At 38.7% G+C, this 16426-nt stretch overlaps 1 protein-coding gene across 4 annotated transcripts in view; it reads left to right on the top strand.

Annotated features, from left to right (window-relative positions):
* CCDC88C (coiled-coil domain containing 88C) overlaps positions 1-16426 on the top strand; it is a 101013-nt gene that overhangs the window by 51739 nt on the left and 32848 nt on the right. For all 4 annotated transcript variants that reach the window (XM_042791100.1, XM_042791101.1, XM_042791099.1 and 1 more), the window contains exons 6-13: positions 1115-1198; positions 2584-2724; positions 3491-3675; positions 4266-4347; positions 4794-4952; positions 11163-11309; positions 12743-12887; positions 15651-15832. In XM_042791100.1, the coding sequence (XP_042647034.1) occupies positions 1115-1198; positions 2584-2724; positions 3491-3675; positions 4266-4347; positions 4794-4952; positions 11163-11309; positions 12743-12887; positions 15651-15832 (1125 nt within the window). The remainder of the gene's footprint in view (positions 1-1114; positions 1199-2583; positions 2725-3490; positions 3676-4265; positions 4348-4793; positions 4953-11162; positions 11310-12742; positions 12888-15650; positions 15833-16426) is intronic.

The raw sequence follows: 16426 nt of genomic DNA, 5'->3' as shown, positions 1-16426 counted from the left end.
TATGTGGCATTTGTTAAAATAAATAGGCAGGCAGTGTATATGGGAAACTCCCCAGAAATGCACGACAGTTACCAGATAAAGAAATCAGTGTTCTCCCCACCAAACCTCTGTGGCAGTAAACAATGGATGTGTTGCAGGGCTAGCCTTTGCTTATAATTGACCTTGTTTGTAGGTCTTCCTAGTGCTTTTGTCATGCCTTAGTACACTTAGCCTGCTCAGCTATGTCAAGTCAATTATGTCAGGGTAAAGCTGTCTACATAGGGCTGCTCTGAACTATCTCAGTGTTGCATTGCAACACAAAGAGTAAAGGTCTGATTTGGCAAGCTGCTGCTCAGGCCCCATTTACGGGTCTGAGGTTCTTTGCAGCTAAAGTAATGGTTGAGACTCAGAACCGGGTCCCAAAAGGACGCTGCAAAGGAGTTTAAGAAAAACTTTAAGTAATGCTTAACTTCTCCACTTGGTGGAATTGTTACAAGAAGGAAGTAATGTTGTTAGTGTACAATCACAAATCTATAGATAACAGGTGCCTGCCTTCTGCCTCTTTTAAAGCCTTAAGTAAAAGATTTACTAAAATCTGTTTGTCTGAAATGTCACTCGTTTTCATCCAGAATGCTTCCCAACCCCACTCTTTATCTAAATCACATGTTGATATAGTCCAACAAGCAACTATGCGTTGATGTAAATAATATCTAAAGTGATGCATCTCTTCTCATTGCCAAAGCCAAGCAAAATGCAAACAGCAAAGCAGACAGGTTAAATGATGTAATGTAAATTTAGGTTTACATTTGTGCAGCTCCATTAATGAAGCTGTGATGATTTCTTCTGGCTGTTGCCCCACCTCTTTTTCTCATTATGTGTTGAACTTATCTTTAGAGAGCAAAACCAGCCATTTAACTTAGCCTTAATTGTACTGACTGTAAGATGTTTAAAATGCATAATTTGGTTCGTGCTCCATATGGAACAACGAAGTATTATACCTTCTAGTGTGACAAAGCGTAGAACTTGAGCATTTTGTCATTAGTAATGTGAAGAATTTTTTTTTATTTAAATGAAAAATGGTGCGGTAAGTTTTAGGATATGCAGTACTGTTTCAGAGTGTGTTTTCTCTTAACAGTGTGAAAGAAAAGAAGAGTTTATTGAAAAAATAAAACAACTGGATATTGAAACCCAAGCTGCCATTGTGTCACACATTCAGGAGGTGGGACTTCCAGTATTGTCTATTTTGACTTTTTATCTCTCCCTTCCTTGACTTAACAGGGTTTTTTTTTTTGCTATGAAATATAAATGCTTGGAATTTCAGAATGGATTCATGAACTTCACTAAAAAAAAAAAAAAGATTGGCTATGTTATTGCAATCAAATTATCAGATGAAAATGATAGGCACTGGAAACATTACTTGGCTCAGTGGTCTCTTAAAGAGATGCAGTGGTCAATGCCTTGCTTGTCAATTATAGGCTATGTAGAAGGAATTGTTGTAAGGGTACGTGTGTAATACTTCCATAAAGCATGTACAGCTTGGGAGCTGCAGTGCTCCTTGCAGGAGTGGTTTGGGCACGGAGTCCCCAAGTCCTGTGCTACGTGAGACACAGGCTTCCCATCAGCTTGATTTGGACAGTGGCCTCCGAGCTCAGGTGGTCTTGAAAAACCATGCTCTGCAGTTGAAATTGGGTATATACCCTGTTTTCAAAGAGAGGTTTGATCCAATGATGAGTATTGTTGGACTTCTAAGGTTTCTGCAGAGGGAAGGAATACAGGTGGGTGTTAGGAGCCAGCGTACTTTGGGGACCCAAAGGAGAGCCCTGTGGAAATGGACCCTGCTGAGTGCTCCTCGCTGGAGCGGGCACTGGCTGCAGCCAGGTGTCAGTGCCTGCAGGTGGAGTACACTCAGATTTGAGGAACAAATCTTGAAAGTCTGACAGGAACTTTTTTCTTAACACTTATAAAAACAGTTCTGCTTTTTTTTTTTTTTTTTTTTTAAAAAAAAAAAATCTGATGACCTTAGCACATGGTTATGACAAAGGCAGGAACAGTCTTCAACTGAGCTTGAGAGACTTGCCTGACATTTCTGCTAAATGATTCAGAGAAAATCAGTTTGGGTAAGATAGCAGTTGAAAGGTACACTGCTAGCAGCAACCAGAGACATTTCTACTAAGGGTGGCTCCTCCCAGCTGTATCAGCTGCAAACTGCAAATTCATTGAAAGCAGAGCTTCTTATCAGTGAGACACTGGCCTAACTGTTAGTGTGGGATCAGTGCCTTCAAGTCCCTGTGGTGATCACCTCTGTGCTTGCGATAAGACACGTGCATACTTCTAATACGCAAGCACATGTGATGTTGATCATAATATGTATCTGATCACTTCTAAAAATCAGCCATAATAATTATTAAAAAAACCTAAATACAGGAAATTGCTGGGTAGTGTTACAGCTGAGGTAGTTGTTTGTTATTTACAATCTGGTTTTGGTGAAATGTGATATGTTTTTTAATTGATCAGTAGAAGAACCTGAGGGATGCAGCATATACAGCTAACAAATTTATAAATAAACAAGTGGAAAGACATTTTTTTTTTTGATACTGTTCCTAGGTGACTCACAACCAGGAGAATGTCTTTGACTTGCAGTGGCTGGAGCTCCCAGATATGGCCCCAGAAGAACTGGAGTCTCTCTCGAGGAATATGGTTTTCCACCTCAAGAGGCTCATTGATGAAAGAGATGAATGCACCGAAGTATGATGACTTACCTCTCCTATCTAGAGCTCATGTGAAGCAGCAGATGCAGGCTCCATTCCTTCTCTTGTCTTGTTTGTGCACTGGTTTTCTTATGCGCTTTTCTACTACACCTCTGAAAATATGTAGAAAGATTCTGACTTTTTGATTGATTTTTGCATAAACACTAAGATGTGGTGAAATGATCAGTAATGAAGAGTGGAGTTGGTCTCTCCATGAAGTAGAAACCAACATATTTGAAGTTGTGACTTTGTCTTGAGATTTTTGTCTGTGCATGTCTGCTCAGTCATTTATCTTTGAGTGACTGCTTGCCTGTCTCTCCGTTGGTATCTACCATTGTGGGTTCCAGTGTCTTCTCTAGTTTTTTTCAGCATGAAGGTGGTCCTGTCTGTTGCTGACTGATCAGTTCCCTTCCCTTCAGATCTCTGGAGGAGGCTTCTCCCCTTCTTTAACCAGTTAGTCTTCTGTCATGATTTTGACTGTAATTGTGTTAGTTAAAACCGTTAGTTGTTACAGGTTTTTATGAATTCTCCAAGCAAAATAGACTGATTATTTTGAGCATTGGAAAGGGAATGTTTTAATGGTCTGAACATAGTGGAGATTCCTTTCCTCCTCTGTGTAACCTTTCCTTCTGGCTGTCACTTGAATTCTGTGTAATGCCAGGCTAATAATTTTCTACATTTATAACTCATTTTTAGATATTTGAAAACCAGTGTATCATTGTACGCTTTATCCTTTGACACTACATACTTCTCTCTATTTCCAGGTCATTGTAGATCTCACTCAAGAGAGAGATTATCTGCAATCTCAACAACCACCAAGTCCTCTGAAAGCACCAAGTCCAGATTCTTCACCAAACCCAGCCAACCCTCTTTCTAATGAAGACAAGCAGCACCTTGCAGTTGAGCTGGCAGACACGAAGGCTAAATTGAGAAGAATCCGGCAGGAGCTGTGAGTCACCAGTAATTTGTGCTTCTAGAGAGACTTGTGTATTAAGTCTTGTGGGTCCTGAAAATGCAGGTGCCTGTTGGCTTCAGTACACTGGCCTCCATGGGGACTCTCAGAATCATGTTTTTCAAATTTTTTTATTCATAGCAGTAGGAAGCTAGTATGAGTGCTCCATCTTTCTTCTTTCTTAACTGGTCTTTAAACATAGTGATGACTACTTCCATTTTTCTTTTTGTGTCTCACCTCTCTCTTCCCCTCTTCAAAATGCCAACTGCTAGCTGTACTTCTTAATTTTTAGTGGGAAGTCCAGAGGCTGGTAAAAGTAGCTATGACAGCAGTAGCACCAATGAGATTTAAACAGAGGTACTTAGTATAAAAATAGGGTTGCAAACTCAAATCCATGATAAGTGTATGGTATCATGAGAAAAAAAAACCTCTTGCTTTTATGAAGCTGTCATGATAAAGAGGCTCTATGTTAAGAATATGGTAGGAGTTTTCTGTTTCCCTTTTCAGATTCCCAGCACTGTCCATATAATCAATATTGTTTCAGGAAAAAAAATAATTCTTACTAAGATTTTTCTAATTCTTTTCAGGGAAGAGAAGTCTGAGCAGCTTGTAGATTCTAAACATGAAGTCGAGCAGCTCACCCTAGAGCTGCAAAAAATAAAACAAGAGGTAAGATGGGTTTGTTTTACTGTGGCAGTCTTCCCTCTTTAAAAAAACCTCTTTCACTGTGAGGCTAAAAATACTACTATGCCTATTTTTTAATGCAGAAATCAAGTTACACCAGCAAGCTGTTCGATGATTATGGCTATGGCATAGCAATGCTACCCTTTCCACTTCACTGGTGAGAGCAGTCTCATCTGTTCAGCTTGCAAATAGCCTAGTAATGCCCGAAGCTTATGCAGCGTCAGGCATTAGAAATGTCAGAGTCTTAACAGGCTGAAGAACCTCTCTGTCTTGTAGAGAATTTACTGACTAGTAGAAGTCTCCTACTCCTGAACCGGGGGAATGCTATTTGCCTACGCTTAAAATAAGCAAGTAAATAAATAAAGTGTAAAGAACATGCTTTAAAGGATTAACTAAGATTTTTCTCACTGCTTATTCCTCACTTGTCACAGAATATCCACCTGGCCTCAGATGCTCGCTCTGCACGAGCATACAGAGATGAGCTTGACTCTCTGAGAGAGAGGGCAAACCGTGTGGAGAGACTTGAGATGGAACTTGTTCGGTGCAAAGAGAAGCTACATGATGTGGATTTTTACAAAGCTCGCATGGAGGCAAGTGAAAATTGAGAGAAAGATTTGCGGAGTAATCCTTGATGTTTAGCTTTTGTTGTGTTACCAGTCCATGTGTCCTTTGTCATTGATCTGATTATAGCAAAACATCAGAGCACGTGGAAGTTTCCTAACGTATGTCACAGTATTGGCTTAGCAACATTAAAACTACTTTCAGTGGCAAGAAGGACTTGGTACACAAAAAATAAATACCCATTAGTTTTAATAATTCCTGCTTAGCTCAGCATTGTGTGGCTAAACAGGACAGACCTTTTCAGGATGCTGCTTCTAGAGAATCCAAGCCTCTAGTCTAGCCTAGAAAATTTACTCTTAGGTAAAATGCCTGTGTTCCAGAGTTGTTCCTTTGACCAACATTTCAGATGTCACGTATAAATTAGCTAAATGAATGTCTGGGTGTTTTTCCTTAGGGGTTTGTAGCAGATGCAACTGTTGTTAAAATGGGTGGACATGGCCTCAGATGACAAATTCTAGCCACCCCTTTTTGCAACTGTTGCTTGTAGTAGAAAGCAGAGAAAATTTGAATCTTTTCTAGTGCCCTGAGTAGGGTATGACAATGAGAAATGTATAGCTTTGCTCCAGTAGTAATGCCAGTTACTCAACTCAGTCACCTGCAGCTATGCCCATCTTGAAATTATTAATTAACTTAGGTTGGAAAGGACCTTGGAGATCATCTAGACAAACTCATTGCTCACATCATGGCTGACCGTAAATTTAGATGAGACTGCTCTTATTTCCTGTTCTTTCAGTTCTTTTAGCCCTTCTCACCTCAACTCTCAATAATCTACATATGTAGCACTTCAGCCAAAGTCAAATAAATACCCAGACTTGGTGAACATGTGGAGGTTCAGTAATTGACAACCTGACTATAACTGGATAAAATCCCAGGTCTGAGGTAGAAGAGTGATGTTGAAACTCACATTTGCCAGGTCTGTGGCTGAGGACACAGACCTTATTTCTGCTTTATAACGTCTACTTTGTAGGTGATTTTTTTCTCCCTCTCTAACCTAAGGGGCCAGCTAGCTGCTGCTTCTTAGGAGTAGGTTCACTAAAATGCATGGTTGTTAAGTGTTGTAATAGCCTACAAAACTCTGTCTTCCCTCTCAGTAATTCCCAGTTTGCTTTAGGAAGCATGAAGCTCTGGCTCTCTCTGTTTTCCTCCCTCAAGGTAGCAAATCAGTCGTGCATTAACCTGGCACACTACCTATCAGTGTGACATCCTGGCATTTCCCTTTTGGCTGTGTGCTGGAGTTGCTTAGCTTCTACCTGCTGCTCAGATAATTCAGCTGGAGCTAGGAGAGGAGTTTTTTAGTCTTGTCTTCATCTGAGATCAAAGGAGTAGCTATTTCTGTTCCTGAGTTCTCAGCCTTCTTGCTTGTCCTAGAGCCAGCAGTTTCCTGCTCTGCTGTTTGCATGCTAATCTTGCTTAACGTATCATTCAGTAGAGATCTCCATTTCAGTTTCAAATTTGTTCCAAATTTCCTCACTCCCTCTTCCACCTGTCAGTTTTTGGTGAAAGTATTGAACATCAGAGATGAGTGCTGTCTTTCCAAGGTTACCTCCCTGAAATACAGTAGTGGGATAAAGAATATTTCCCGTCAATATGGCGCTTTTCTAATTCTGGGCCACAGTGGGGCCTCTAGCAGAAATTGTCACTGCTGTAGGGGCTGAGCCCTTCTAATATGCAGCAGGATTACACAGCTGTCTGCAGGCTGCTCTGTGGTCTAGAATAGCCAGAGAGTTTCACGTTCTCACCACTCCCTCTTCCATCATTGACCAAGTCTTGGCACAGCTATGGGCTGCCAGTGTTGAGCAGTGGCAGCATTAGGCAAACTCCACTGGTTTCATGCTGATACATTCAGAGGATTCCACAGGGCATCATTTTGTCTTTTTTACAGTCATGGAGTAGCACAAAGGCTGTGCATAATAGCCAGTATCTAACTTTCCATGGTCCCTCAGTTTTTTGTCTTATCTGTCTCAAGTTCTCCGTCCCTCCAAAAGAAGGGTTAATGGTTGGAGTCAGTTCCGTGTCTGCTCAGAGTCCTCCCACTCCCTCAAAGACTTACAATTTGGCTTACAATTCCAAGTTACAAGGTTTGTACAGAGTTGTAACATGGTAGAGATTTTTTCCACTGGACAGTACAGTGCTGATTCATCTCATGGCATTTACTGGTTATGGCTGGCTTCCTAAGCTCTAGGTCTTAAGACCTGAACAAATCTTAGAGGCACATCAGTGAAAATGTAGGTGCATAAATTACGGCATAAGCCACTTTTCTATGGTAATGTGATACCTTAAGGCTTGTAGGGTCTTGACACAATTGTTAATAAGCAGTGCCAAATCGGTAAGTGAGAAGAAAAAGTGGTTTTACCTTTGTGCATCAGTGCAGAAAGCTATTAAATGAGCATTTAAGAATCTTTTCCTTCTTGTAGTTCATATATGCATTCGTTAGTTTGAGCAAAAAAATACGGAATATGCTCTGTGTATGATACTGTGGCAAGCTCTAGGAATTGCAAGCAAGTTTACAAGTACTTTCTGAAAGCACATAATACGAATCAGCAGTGGCAACAAGAAGGGATTTAAGGAGCTGTTGCAGGAGGGGGAGTGCAAAGAGGGGCAAGTCTTTATGTGGATGTAACACATTTTAGGCATGTGTGTTTTTTTCCTTCTCTGTATGTCTTGACAAAGTTATTCAGAAATGACATTTTAATTTTACCATCTTTCGAGGAACATGGATATGAGTATGCTCTGGAGACCTTCCTGTTGGGGTGGCTTAATGAGGTCATAACTGTGAATGTGGAGGAGCAGGCTTAATGCTAATGCAGGGTTTCCTCCAAGGAGATGCTTCTCTACAATATAAAGCTTCCCTCTGGCATTCCTCTCCATTAAACCTTGTGCTGCTCCAGGACATCAGATTATTTTCCGAGGCCAGGGAGTCTGCCTTGCCCGTTCTTCCTCCTTCTCACTGCAATCACATTTCCTTGCGGGATGATGGGAGGAATTTCTGTGAATGTGAAAAAAAGCAAAAGCATCTCTTGTATGTTTTCATATAGCTGTCCAAGGCCGTGTTTGATCGCCACAAGATGTTAACTGTGTCACAGCTCAGTAGAGGCAGCTTCTGAACTACCAGAAGGGGAGGGGTTTGAACTCTGTCTAATAACTAAGTCAGGATGTGTGTGCAAATTCTGTAGTTTCAGATTTAAACAATCTGATTGCTACTTTAGTTTCTGAAAATGTTTTCCAGTAGCCAACACACACTGATTGTGCAACCACTTACCCCCAGAGTTAATTGTAACCATATGAGTACACAGTGCACATTCTTAAAGCTATTTCAAGGCACAGTGATACAGGATCAAACCATAATATGTAATTTATTTTAGAAATTACAAAAGCAGAATTACATATGTTGGATATTAAACCACCACAATTTAAGTGATATAAAACAAAAGTTTGTTGGGGTTTTTTTTTGGTTTTTTTTTTTTTTTTTTTTTTTACATCCATTGCCTGGTAAATTCAGTGTGTTTTTTTAAAAAAAAAAAAAAAAATCCACAGCCAACTGTTTGTGCTGTCGATTTAAAAATGAACTCAGACTTACAAAATAACATTGGTGGGTTTGTAAATTAAAGAAAAAATAAACCTTAATTCCAGTGGAAGCACTACCACCGCATGACCACCACCTGCTGATTGTCTAACAAGTGCAGTTTGTAGCCAGACACATTTTTAGGTCAACCATGTCCTCCCAGCGACTTCTGGGAGATGTTTGTGCTGACATGCTTTACTTAGGACAGTTTTACTTGAGATGTAACTCTACAAAGCTCCCATGGAGTCATTATTTAAATTACATGAACTTTTCAATATTAAGACAACCTCAGATCATGGGTACACCAGTGAGCAATGCTGACCTTGCCATAGCAGGCATTTCCACCAGGTTATTAATTTAAGATTTCATCAGAACTGCTTTGAACTGACATGTCCACCCCTCCACCCCTCCTGGGCGCTAGATGGAAAATGCTTGAGTCTTCCATTCGTTGCAGCTCCCAGTGATGTGTGGTTTGTACCAGAGCCTGGGTATGTGTATGTACTTGGCAAGTAGCTTGACTTCTCATGAGACATTAAAATAACTAGTTCCTGCTTGGTAGGCAGTTTTGGGGATAGTTCTAAGGCCATGTTTTTGAGGTCAGGCACCACCTTACTACTTAGGACTGTGGTCCAGATTGAGTGTGATGATCTAGCAAACTAAACTCTTGTTGCTGATCCATTACAGGTATTCTGTCAGCTTACATGACACCCAGCATGTTACATGTTGTTTCCTTCCTCTGGTCTGTTATCTCTTTAGTGTCAGCCTTTTTAGTTTGCCTACCCTGAAGTGGCCCTGTTAGATCAGACTTGGCCCAAAACGCTGCTTCTATAAAATTAGTGTTTCAGTAATATTATTTTAGTTACTTGAAGACTCAGACATTTTAATTGCAGTAGTTGAACCACTTCACAAGCACTAACCTATTTGTCCATTTAATGCTACTGTGGTAGGGAAATTTTTCTTCTCGTATTTTGCAAGGTGGTAGCTGACCCACTGAGAGATCAAGGGTAAAATAGTACTGCATAAGGCAGACTTTCTGTATTATGCCATCTACAGTCAAGATGCAGCAAACAACTAAGATTACTTGCTATATAAAGCTATTATATCATGTCCTGGTGTTGTATCAAAAGGCAAGGGGAGTGGCTGTCATCAAATACTCTTAACTTGTGCTTTACAGCTATCTTTTTTACCTTTTTTCTTTTTGTTTCTTTAAATAACTGAACTGTGTAATTCTCCTTAAGGCTGATTATATCCCCCAAAATTAGAAGGTTGTTGCTGATTAAGCAGTGAAAATGATTTATTCATGACTGGTGATCTTTCAGGAATCTGCTTGGTTTGGATGTTTGTGGTCTGAGAGAGCAGACATGAACACTGATGAGACTTCACATTTTGAAGACAGTTGTCCAGGAATAAACTTGTCAAGCCATAAGCATTTAATCCTGCCTGTGTGCACATTTTCTGGTTTTTCATGTTTCATTGGAGCAGGGGAAGGGATGAGGAGAGAGTAAAGCAAAGAAAGAGAAAAGGAAATTTCTTAGAGAATCAAATGATCTGCTTCTTGTCCTGTTGTAACTCTGTTGGGCAAAAATCAATCCTTCCTGTATTTATTTAATCTCTTAAATGCTGATATGTTCCTGCTGTAGATAATTCTGTCTCTGACTCAAGACTTATCTGAAGATCAACAAGACTAAAAGATAGCAGTGAGGTATTATAACTTGAAATAAGATATAATTAGTAAATGTGTTTAAAACATGACCAGGAATACATGGCTAGATTTTATGCTTTGGACACTTGATGTTTCTGGAGTTAAGATACTTGAATACAGACAGTTTCATTTGTTGCTTTGCAAGGAATGTTCCAAGTGCGATATAATTCACTTGTTTCTAATGCTGTGGCTACAGCAGAATAATAAGTTAAACTTTTACTCAGTAAAAACATATCCAAAAGGTGTAATGGATAAGTGATGTGGCTTGTGCAGTTAATGCTCGTGTGTTTATTGGGGATGGAGTGGGGTGTATGTGTTAAGTGATAAATATTAAACAACTTCTTCCATTTTAAATGAATTAAAATTCCATCCATGAGAGAGAAAAAACCTTTAATAAACAGACATTTACTTGTAAGTGTACTGAAATAGGGATATAGCAATAGTATACATTAATGAATAGTGCTCCCCAACGTGTTTTGAATACACTATAACACGTGTACCTTGAAAGTAAATAATCCATTTTGAAACAGGGAACTGGGAACTACAGTGAGTTGGCTAAGGAAGTGGTGTTATAACAGTGGAATTGGAACTGAACAGGTGCTCTTCTGTGTCTTGAGTCTCTGGTGCACCTCTTGATCTAGCCTCGTATAAAGCAAAAGGAACTCCATTAAACTTTTAAAAATCAGGAAAAAACAATAAGAAATATTAGATTTACTTGCATTACTAACTCATGGATAATTAAACATAGTATAATCTCCCGTAAAAATATCAGATAAAATCTTTTTTATGAAACAGAGAAACACATCAAATTTCTGTGTTGACATTGTGTTTTGCAATGTCAGTTTATGAAAGTCACCTGGTCTTTGAAAAATCAGTTTATGTAAAGAGATTAACATTGTTCCTTTTTCTCCATAGGAATTACGGGAGGACAACATCATATTAATTGAAACAAAGGCCATGCTAGAAGAACAGTTAACAATGGCAAGAGCTCGTGGTGATAAACTTCATGAATTAGAGAAGGAAAATTTGCAGTTGAAATCGAAACTTCATGATGTAGAGCTGGTATGCCTTCTCTCTTTCATTATGCTAATTTTTTTTAACTTCGCTTTTTATGCTAGGCCACAGGTTCATGTCACAGAACCAGTGGAGACAGGCAAATAAATCAACAGTGCTTTTAGAGGTCTTTAGTTTGAACTTTGTATACATGAATTCTTGAAATACTATAATATGAACATTGTAAATATTGCCAGTACTACTTTGTGTGAGACTGATGAATTTAATTTTATGCAAGAAGGTATATCACAGTTTTGAAATACTGATTGCTTTCATACCTGTCACTAATAGAGATGTTGAAATCTGACCGTTAAGTAGAAATCTCTTAAGTAGAGGAAATGAAATCTACTGTAGTAAATGATCTTTCTTGTTGGAAACAAAACCCCCAGCCATTACAGTGACTTTAAGAATCCATTACCACTGTTAAAGACACAAAATTCCAAAATTTATTTCTGTGTAAATCAGACACATGGCTTATTGCTTCATAGACAAGGAAATGTAATAAATGTCAGATTATTGTCTACAAACAAAAAGTAACATTGGATTTTATAATCCCACAAGAAATCATAAAGGACTCCTTCATCTCTTGTATTTTACTTAAAAGTCCTCCTCTTATCCCACTCTGTTTTGAATTCTTGTGAGTTTAACTGTATAGGGTTTCCAACGGGGTCTGTTGGAAACAAAGATGTTGAGGGTGCTGTGTGGAGTTACGTTTAATGACAGAATCAGGGCGTTATAAGGATCATGTCGTGCTCCAGCTTTTCCAAAGTGGCTGGTGATTTTGAATGATGCTTTTCTGGGTGACCTGAATTTTTGTGTAATGCTTTCTGAAAATTTGAGACCCTCAGACGACACCACTTCAGGTCCCACAGATGCAAATGGCCAAAATAATCACAAGAAGCAACAGTAGATTCATTCTCCAGATCTGTTTTCTGGATAATTTAAAACCCAGATTATTAGGCAGATGTTACTTACCGATCCTTATGACTGGATCCAAAGTTGATGTGATGTGTTGAAGAAGCTCAGTAGAATTCAAAGTTGTATCTGCAGCGTGTTATGTGTCAGTGCACAAAGATACATGTTTTTGAAGAGCTTAGTTCTGGAGACAGCTTGAATCCAACCTGCCTTACTAGCCCTGGCTTGTACGGGCTCTTTCATCACTCAGTATGTTCTCATTCCAGTCACCCTCCCTTCAAGTGTATCATGGACCTGAGCTGACTCTAAACAGGGCCAGTCTGGTGTCTCTACATTGTGTTCTGTGACATGTATGGTAGCCCACACCAAACATTTAACGCTGTACATGTATTTCAATATGAAAGCGCACAGTGTTTAAGGAGATTCTTCTACCCTCAATGTGTGTTGAGCTTGTAGCAGCTCAACTGAGAAAACAATCTTATGGATGAAGCTGAATATGCATTTTCATTCACGTGTGTCTTGCACAGGACCGGGACACAGACAAGAAGAGAATTGAAGAGCTGCTGGAGGAGAACATGGTCTTGGAGATTGCGCAGAAACAGAGTATGAACGAGTCTGCACACCTAGGCTGGGAACTAGAACAACTGTCGAAAAGCACAGATCTTGCAGACAGTGAGTACCAGCTAGGGTAGCTGCTGTTGTGTTTGTGGTCTCTTTTAGAGTCAATGGGTTGGTTGACTTAGATGGGAACAGAAGCTGAGTCCGATCTTGGAGAACTTCCCTCATTCAGCCACTCAACTTTGAACTTAGCGTTTTGGAACTTCTAAAATGTATTCATTCTAGTTTCTTTCACTTTTCTTTGGAAAGCATTAAAATATTTTCCTATTATTTTGTTCATCACTGAGGGAGTGACTTTTAAGTAAAATGATAAAAATTTGAAACAAAAAAAAAAAAGGCACTTTGTAAATGACACATCAGAAATGTCACACTGAACACTGGATGTTTCTAACTGAATGACTGGGAGGAGTCTGTGATCTTTAGTATTCTTCAGTTCAATTAGTACAGACAATTAGCTGGTCTTTAAGTCCCAGGAAATAGTGTATGCTGAAGTCATTTATTTTTACTAGATACTGAAAAATGTATACAGTTAAAATAACTGGATGATTTTTTTTTTTTGAATGGTTGATTTGATTTCCGTAACTATCACAAACATAACTAATGCCTCCTTCACTAGTCAGGTTTTAGCATTGGTTTCTGTGTCTAATATTCATTCTGTCTATAATACCAGCTGAAATAACAATGCTAAATGCAACATGGGAAATGTAAGCTCTTTCTTGCAGTTCAGTGTGCAGCTTTTATTGATTACTCACCTGATTCTGCTAAGGCTTGCATGTTTGGCTTTGTGTACCAGCAACAGTTTAACTTGAAGACAAAGGAATAAATTAGAGTAAACAGATGTTCAGTTTTCAGTAAAGCTTTCTAGAAGACTAGTTTTGCTTTGTAAAACAACTGAGTATGTGCCTGACATGAATTCTCAAATCTATTTGTTGTCTAGGATCTGAATTTTCTTTACTAAGATTAGTGGCTAATTGTTACTTTTAATTAATAATCTTGCAAAGCAGGTTTGCCTTAGCCTGAGAAGTGAATTGCATTCTATTCCTCCTTATGTGTAATCAAGGATATTGTTTATTATATTAGTCAGTGGAGAAAAACCACAGTTTTCTCAAAATTGACAAATTTTGAGGAAGCTGATTTCAGGAAAATTTGTATCTTGTATCTTGTTTTCTGGTGTGTCTCAACAAGTTTTTCCTCCTTCCTGATTTGGTTTCACTAGTGATGTAATGGGAGGAAGGATGCTAGTTTTATTTTGTTATGTATTATTTATTAATTTCTATCAAACATAACTTTCAAAATTTGCTCAACAGAGTGGTTTAAAAAAAAAAATGAAAAAAGATGAGATTCCTTCACTGCACTGATGCTTAGCCTCTCATCACTGGAGCTCCAGAACCTCTCTGATTAACCAGAGAAAAAAAGAGTAAGAGGAACTGATATCATCAGTAATCTTTTGTATTCAGTAGGAAAAAAAAAAAATAGTGAAGGAGGCCTAGTTTTAAAAAAACTAAGAGCATTAGACTTTGAAACTTTAAATTATTTCATGGAAGTGCTGTCCTACTTTTACAATACTTCTCTTTAAGAAGTTCAATTTCAATGCATGTTGTTATTCTGAATGCAGCTTGTTTGTACAAATGGAGTCAGTCTGCAAAGCTCTTTTGGAAAACCTCCTGTTCCTGTATTTCAAGTTGAGTCTGCAAGGGTGCAGGTAGCAGAAAATTTTGTATGCTAGTTTGGAATATTTTATTGAAAATCATTTAAAAAACAAGCATGGGAGAAAGTAGTTTAGATGGGCTTTGCTTCAGGACAGTAAACATTAACTAAGTACTCCAGTTGAGTTCTATGTCAGTCTTCATTTGACCAAAACTCTCCCAGTAAAACTTCATAAAAGAGATAAATGGGATTTTACCATTCTCAGAAACTTGTGAGTTCTAAAGTACTCCATGTGCTGTATGTAATAGCATTGGTTGTTTAGCAGGAGTGAATAATTTTCTGAGACTTAAAGGCAATGTTAAAGTCAAATTCATATGAAATGTGGTTTTGAGGTGAAGGGTAGCAATCTTTCTATGTGAAACGGAGGGTTGCTCTTATAATTATTCAGGTGCTGAGCAGAGAAATGAACAGAAAAATGAGGCCTTGGTGCTGGGAGTTAAGGCTGAGTAGTGAGACTTTTGATCTACAAACGTTTAGAGTAAAATAACATCTGTGTTGTAAAACTTGAATAGATTTTGTTAGTTCTGAGATTTCAACTTCAGACATTTCTCGATGGTTAACATTCTGATGGATGTCCTGTACCTTGGTATCTAATAGTAAAATATCCTCCCTGATTCAGTGTATTCTTGATGAAGTAGCTGTGAAGATAAGCATTGGAACTCACTTTTGTAAGAGTTTTCTGTGAATAAATATGATTGAATACCTGAGTTTTCATTAACTTTTGGAAGTACACCTTCGTGCTGTTTTAGCAAACACTTTTCAGGGGTTTACCTTCTGCCTCCATTTATTTCCTCTGCCGGAAGTATGAGAGTGTATCAAAGTATATTTTGCTACTAACATTAAACATGGCTAAAGTAACTTTAAGAAGAGTTAAGAAAGTGAGTAACTTTAAGGGTGGTTATCTGTTCAGATACTTCCCTATTTATTAAAGGTCTTAATTGTTATCTGTGAAAATGGGTTATGTTTTTAACAAAGTGTTTACTTAGCAATCAAACTGAAATGGTAAGGGTCTGACTGCAATTATCTTCATAAAAGTGAATCTGAAGGACCTAGTAAAGGAGATGTTTCTGAATTGGTTAATGCCACCTTCTGTTTCTCATGTTTCAACAGCCAGGAAGTCCTTTGTGTTTGAGTTGAATGAATGTGCTTCAAGTCGCATACTGAAGCTAGAGAAGGATAATCAGAGCTTGCAGAACACAATCCAAGAGCTGAGGGATGCCTCCTTGACCTCCAGAGAGAGCAGCCTAAAGTTTGTGGAACTGGAAAAAGAAAATCAACAGCTTAGCAAAAAGGTAATTTGCTCACAGGAACAGAGTGCTCAGGTTTTTAAACAGTGTGCCCAGGGCTGTGTGACATTCCTGAACATTGAGGGATTGCAGGGAATTCACCTGTGTTCCCCAGAAGACTGGGCATGGTTTTGGGCCCATCTATTTAATTCTGTTCTAACACGGGTGTATTCTATTGCCTTTTACTTCACTGCCTACATACGTCCATCACTGTAGGCAAAAGTAACTGTTCCTGTTTCATAAAAGCTGTTTTTTTGGTGTTCATTTGCTCCTGTCAGATTGTACTGTTGATTGTGTCCCTTTTTGTCATCTTATGGCAATCACTACTAGGCAAGGAAGCCATGGCTACATAGAACTATTTTGTTTGTTTGAAAGTTACTGTTTCCATGAAAGTCAGATAAATCACACCGGTGAATTTGGGTCATTATATTGTTAAATAAGTCTCTTTTGCTGTCTGTAGTCCTGGATCATCTCTTTCCCTGTCTTGTCCTTTTGGCTATTAGAAGTTCCCTAGTGTCTCCATCTCTGCAGAGATCTGGGTTCTTTTAATCTTTTGTAACAGACATGTGGGTCATCACTTCTTAAATTTATTTTTATATA

The sequence above is a fragment of the Tyto alba genome, unplaced genomic scaffold (genome assembly GCF_018691265.1).
Source record: "Tyto alba isolate M040663 unplaced genomic scaffold, T.alba_DEE_v4.0 Super-Scaffold_18, whole genome shotgun sequence".
NCBI classification, from domain to species: domain Eukaryota; kingdom Metazoa; phylum Chordata; class Aves; order Strigiformes; family Tytonidae; genus Tyto; species Tyto alba.
Note: the sequence above shows the minus strand (reverse complement) of the source record. Positions and strands in the feature narration are given on the sequence as shown.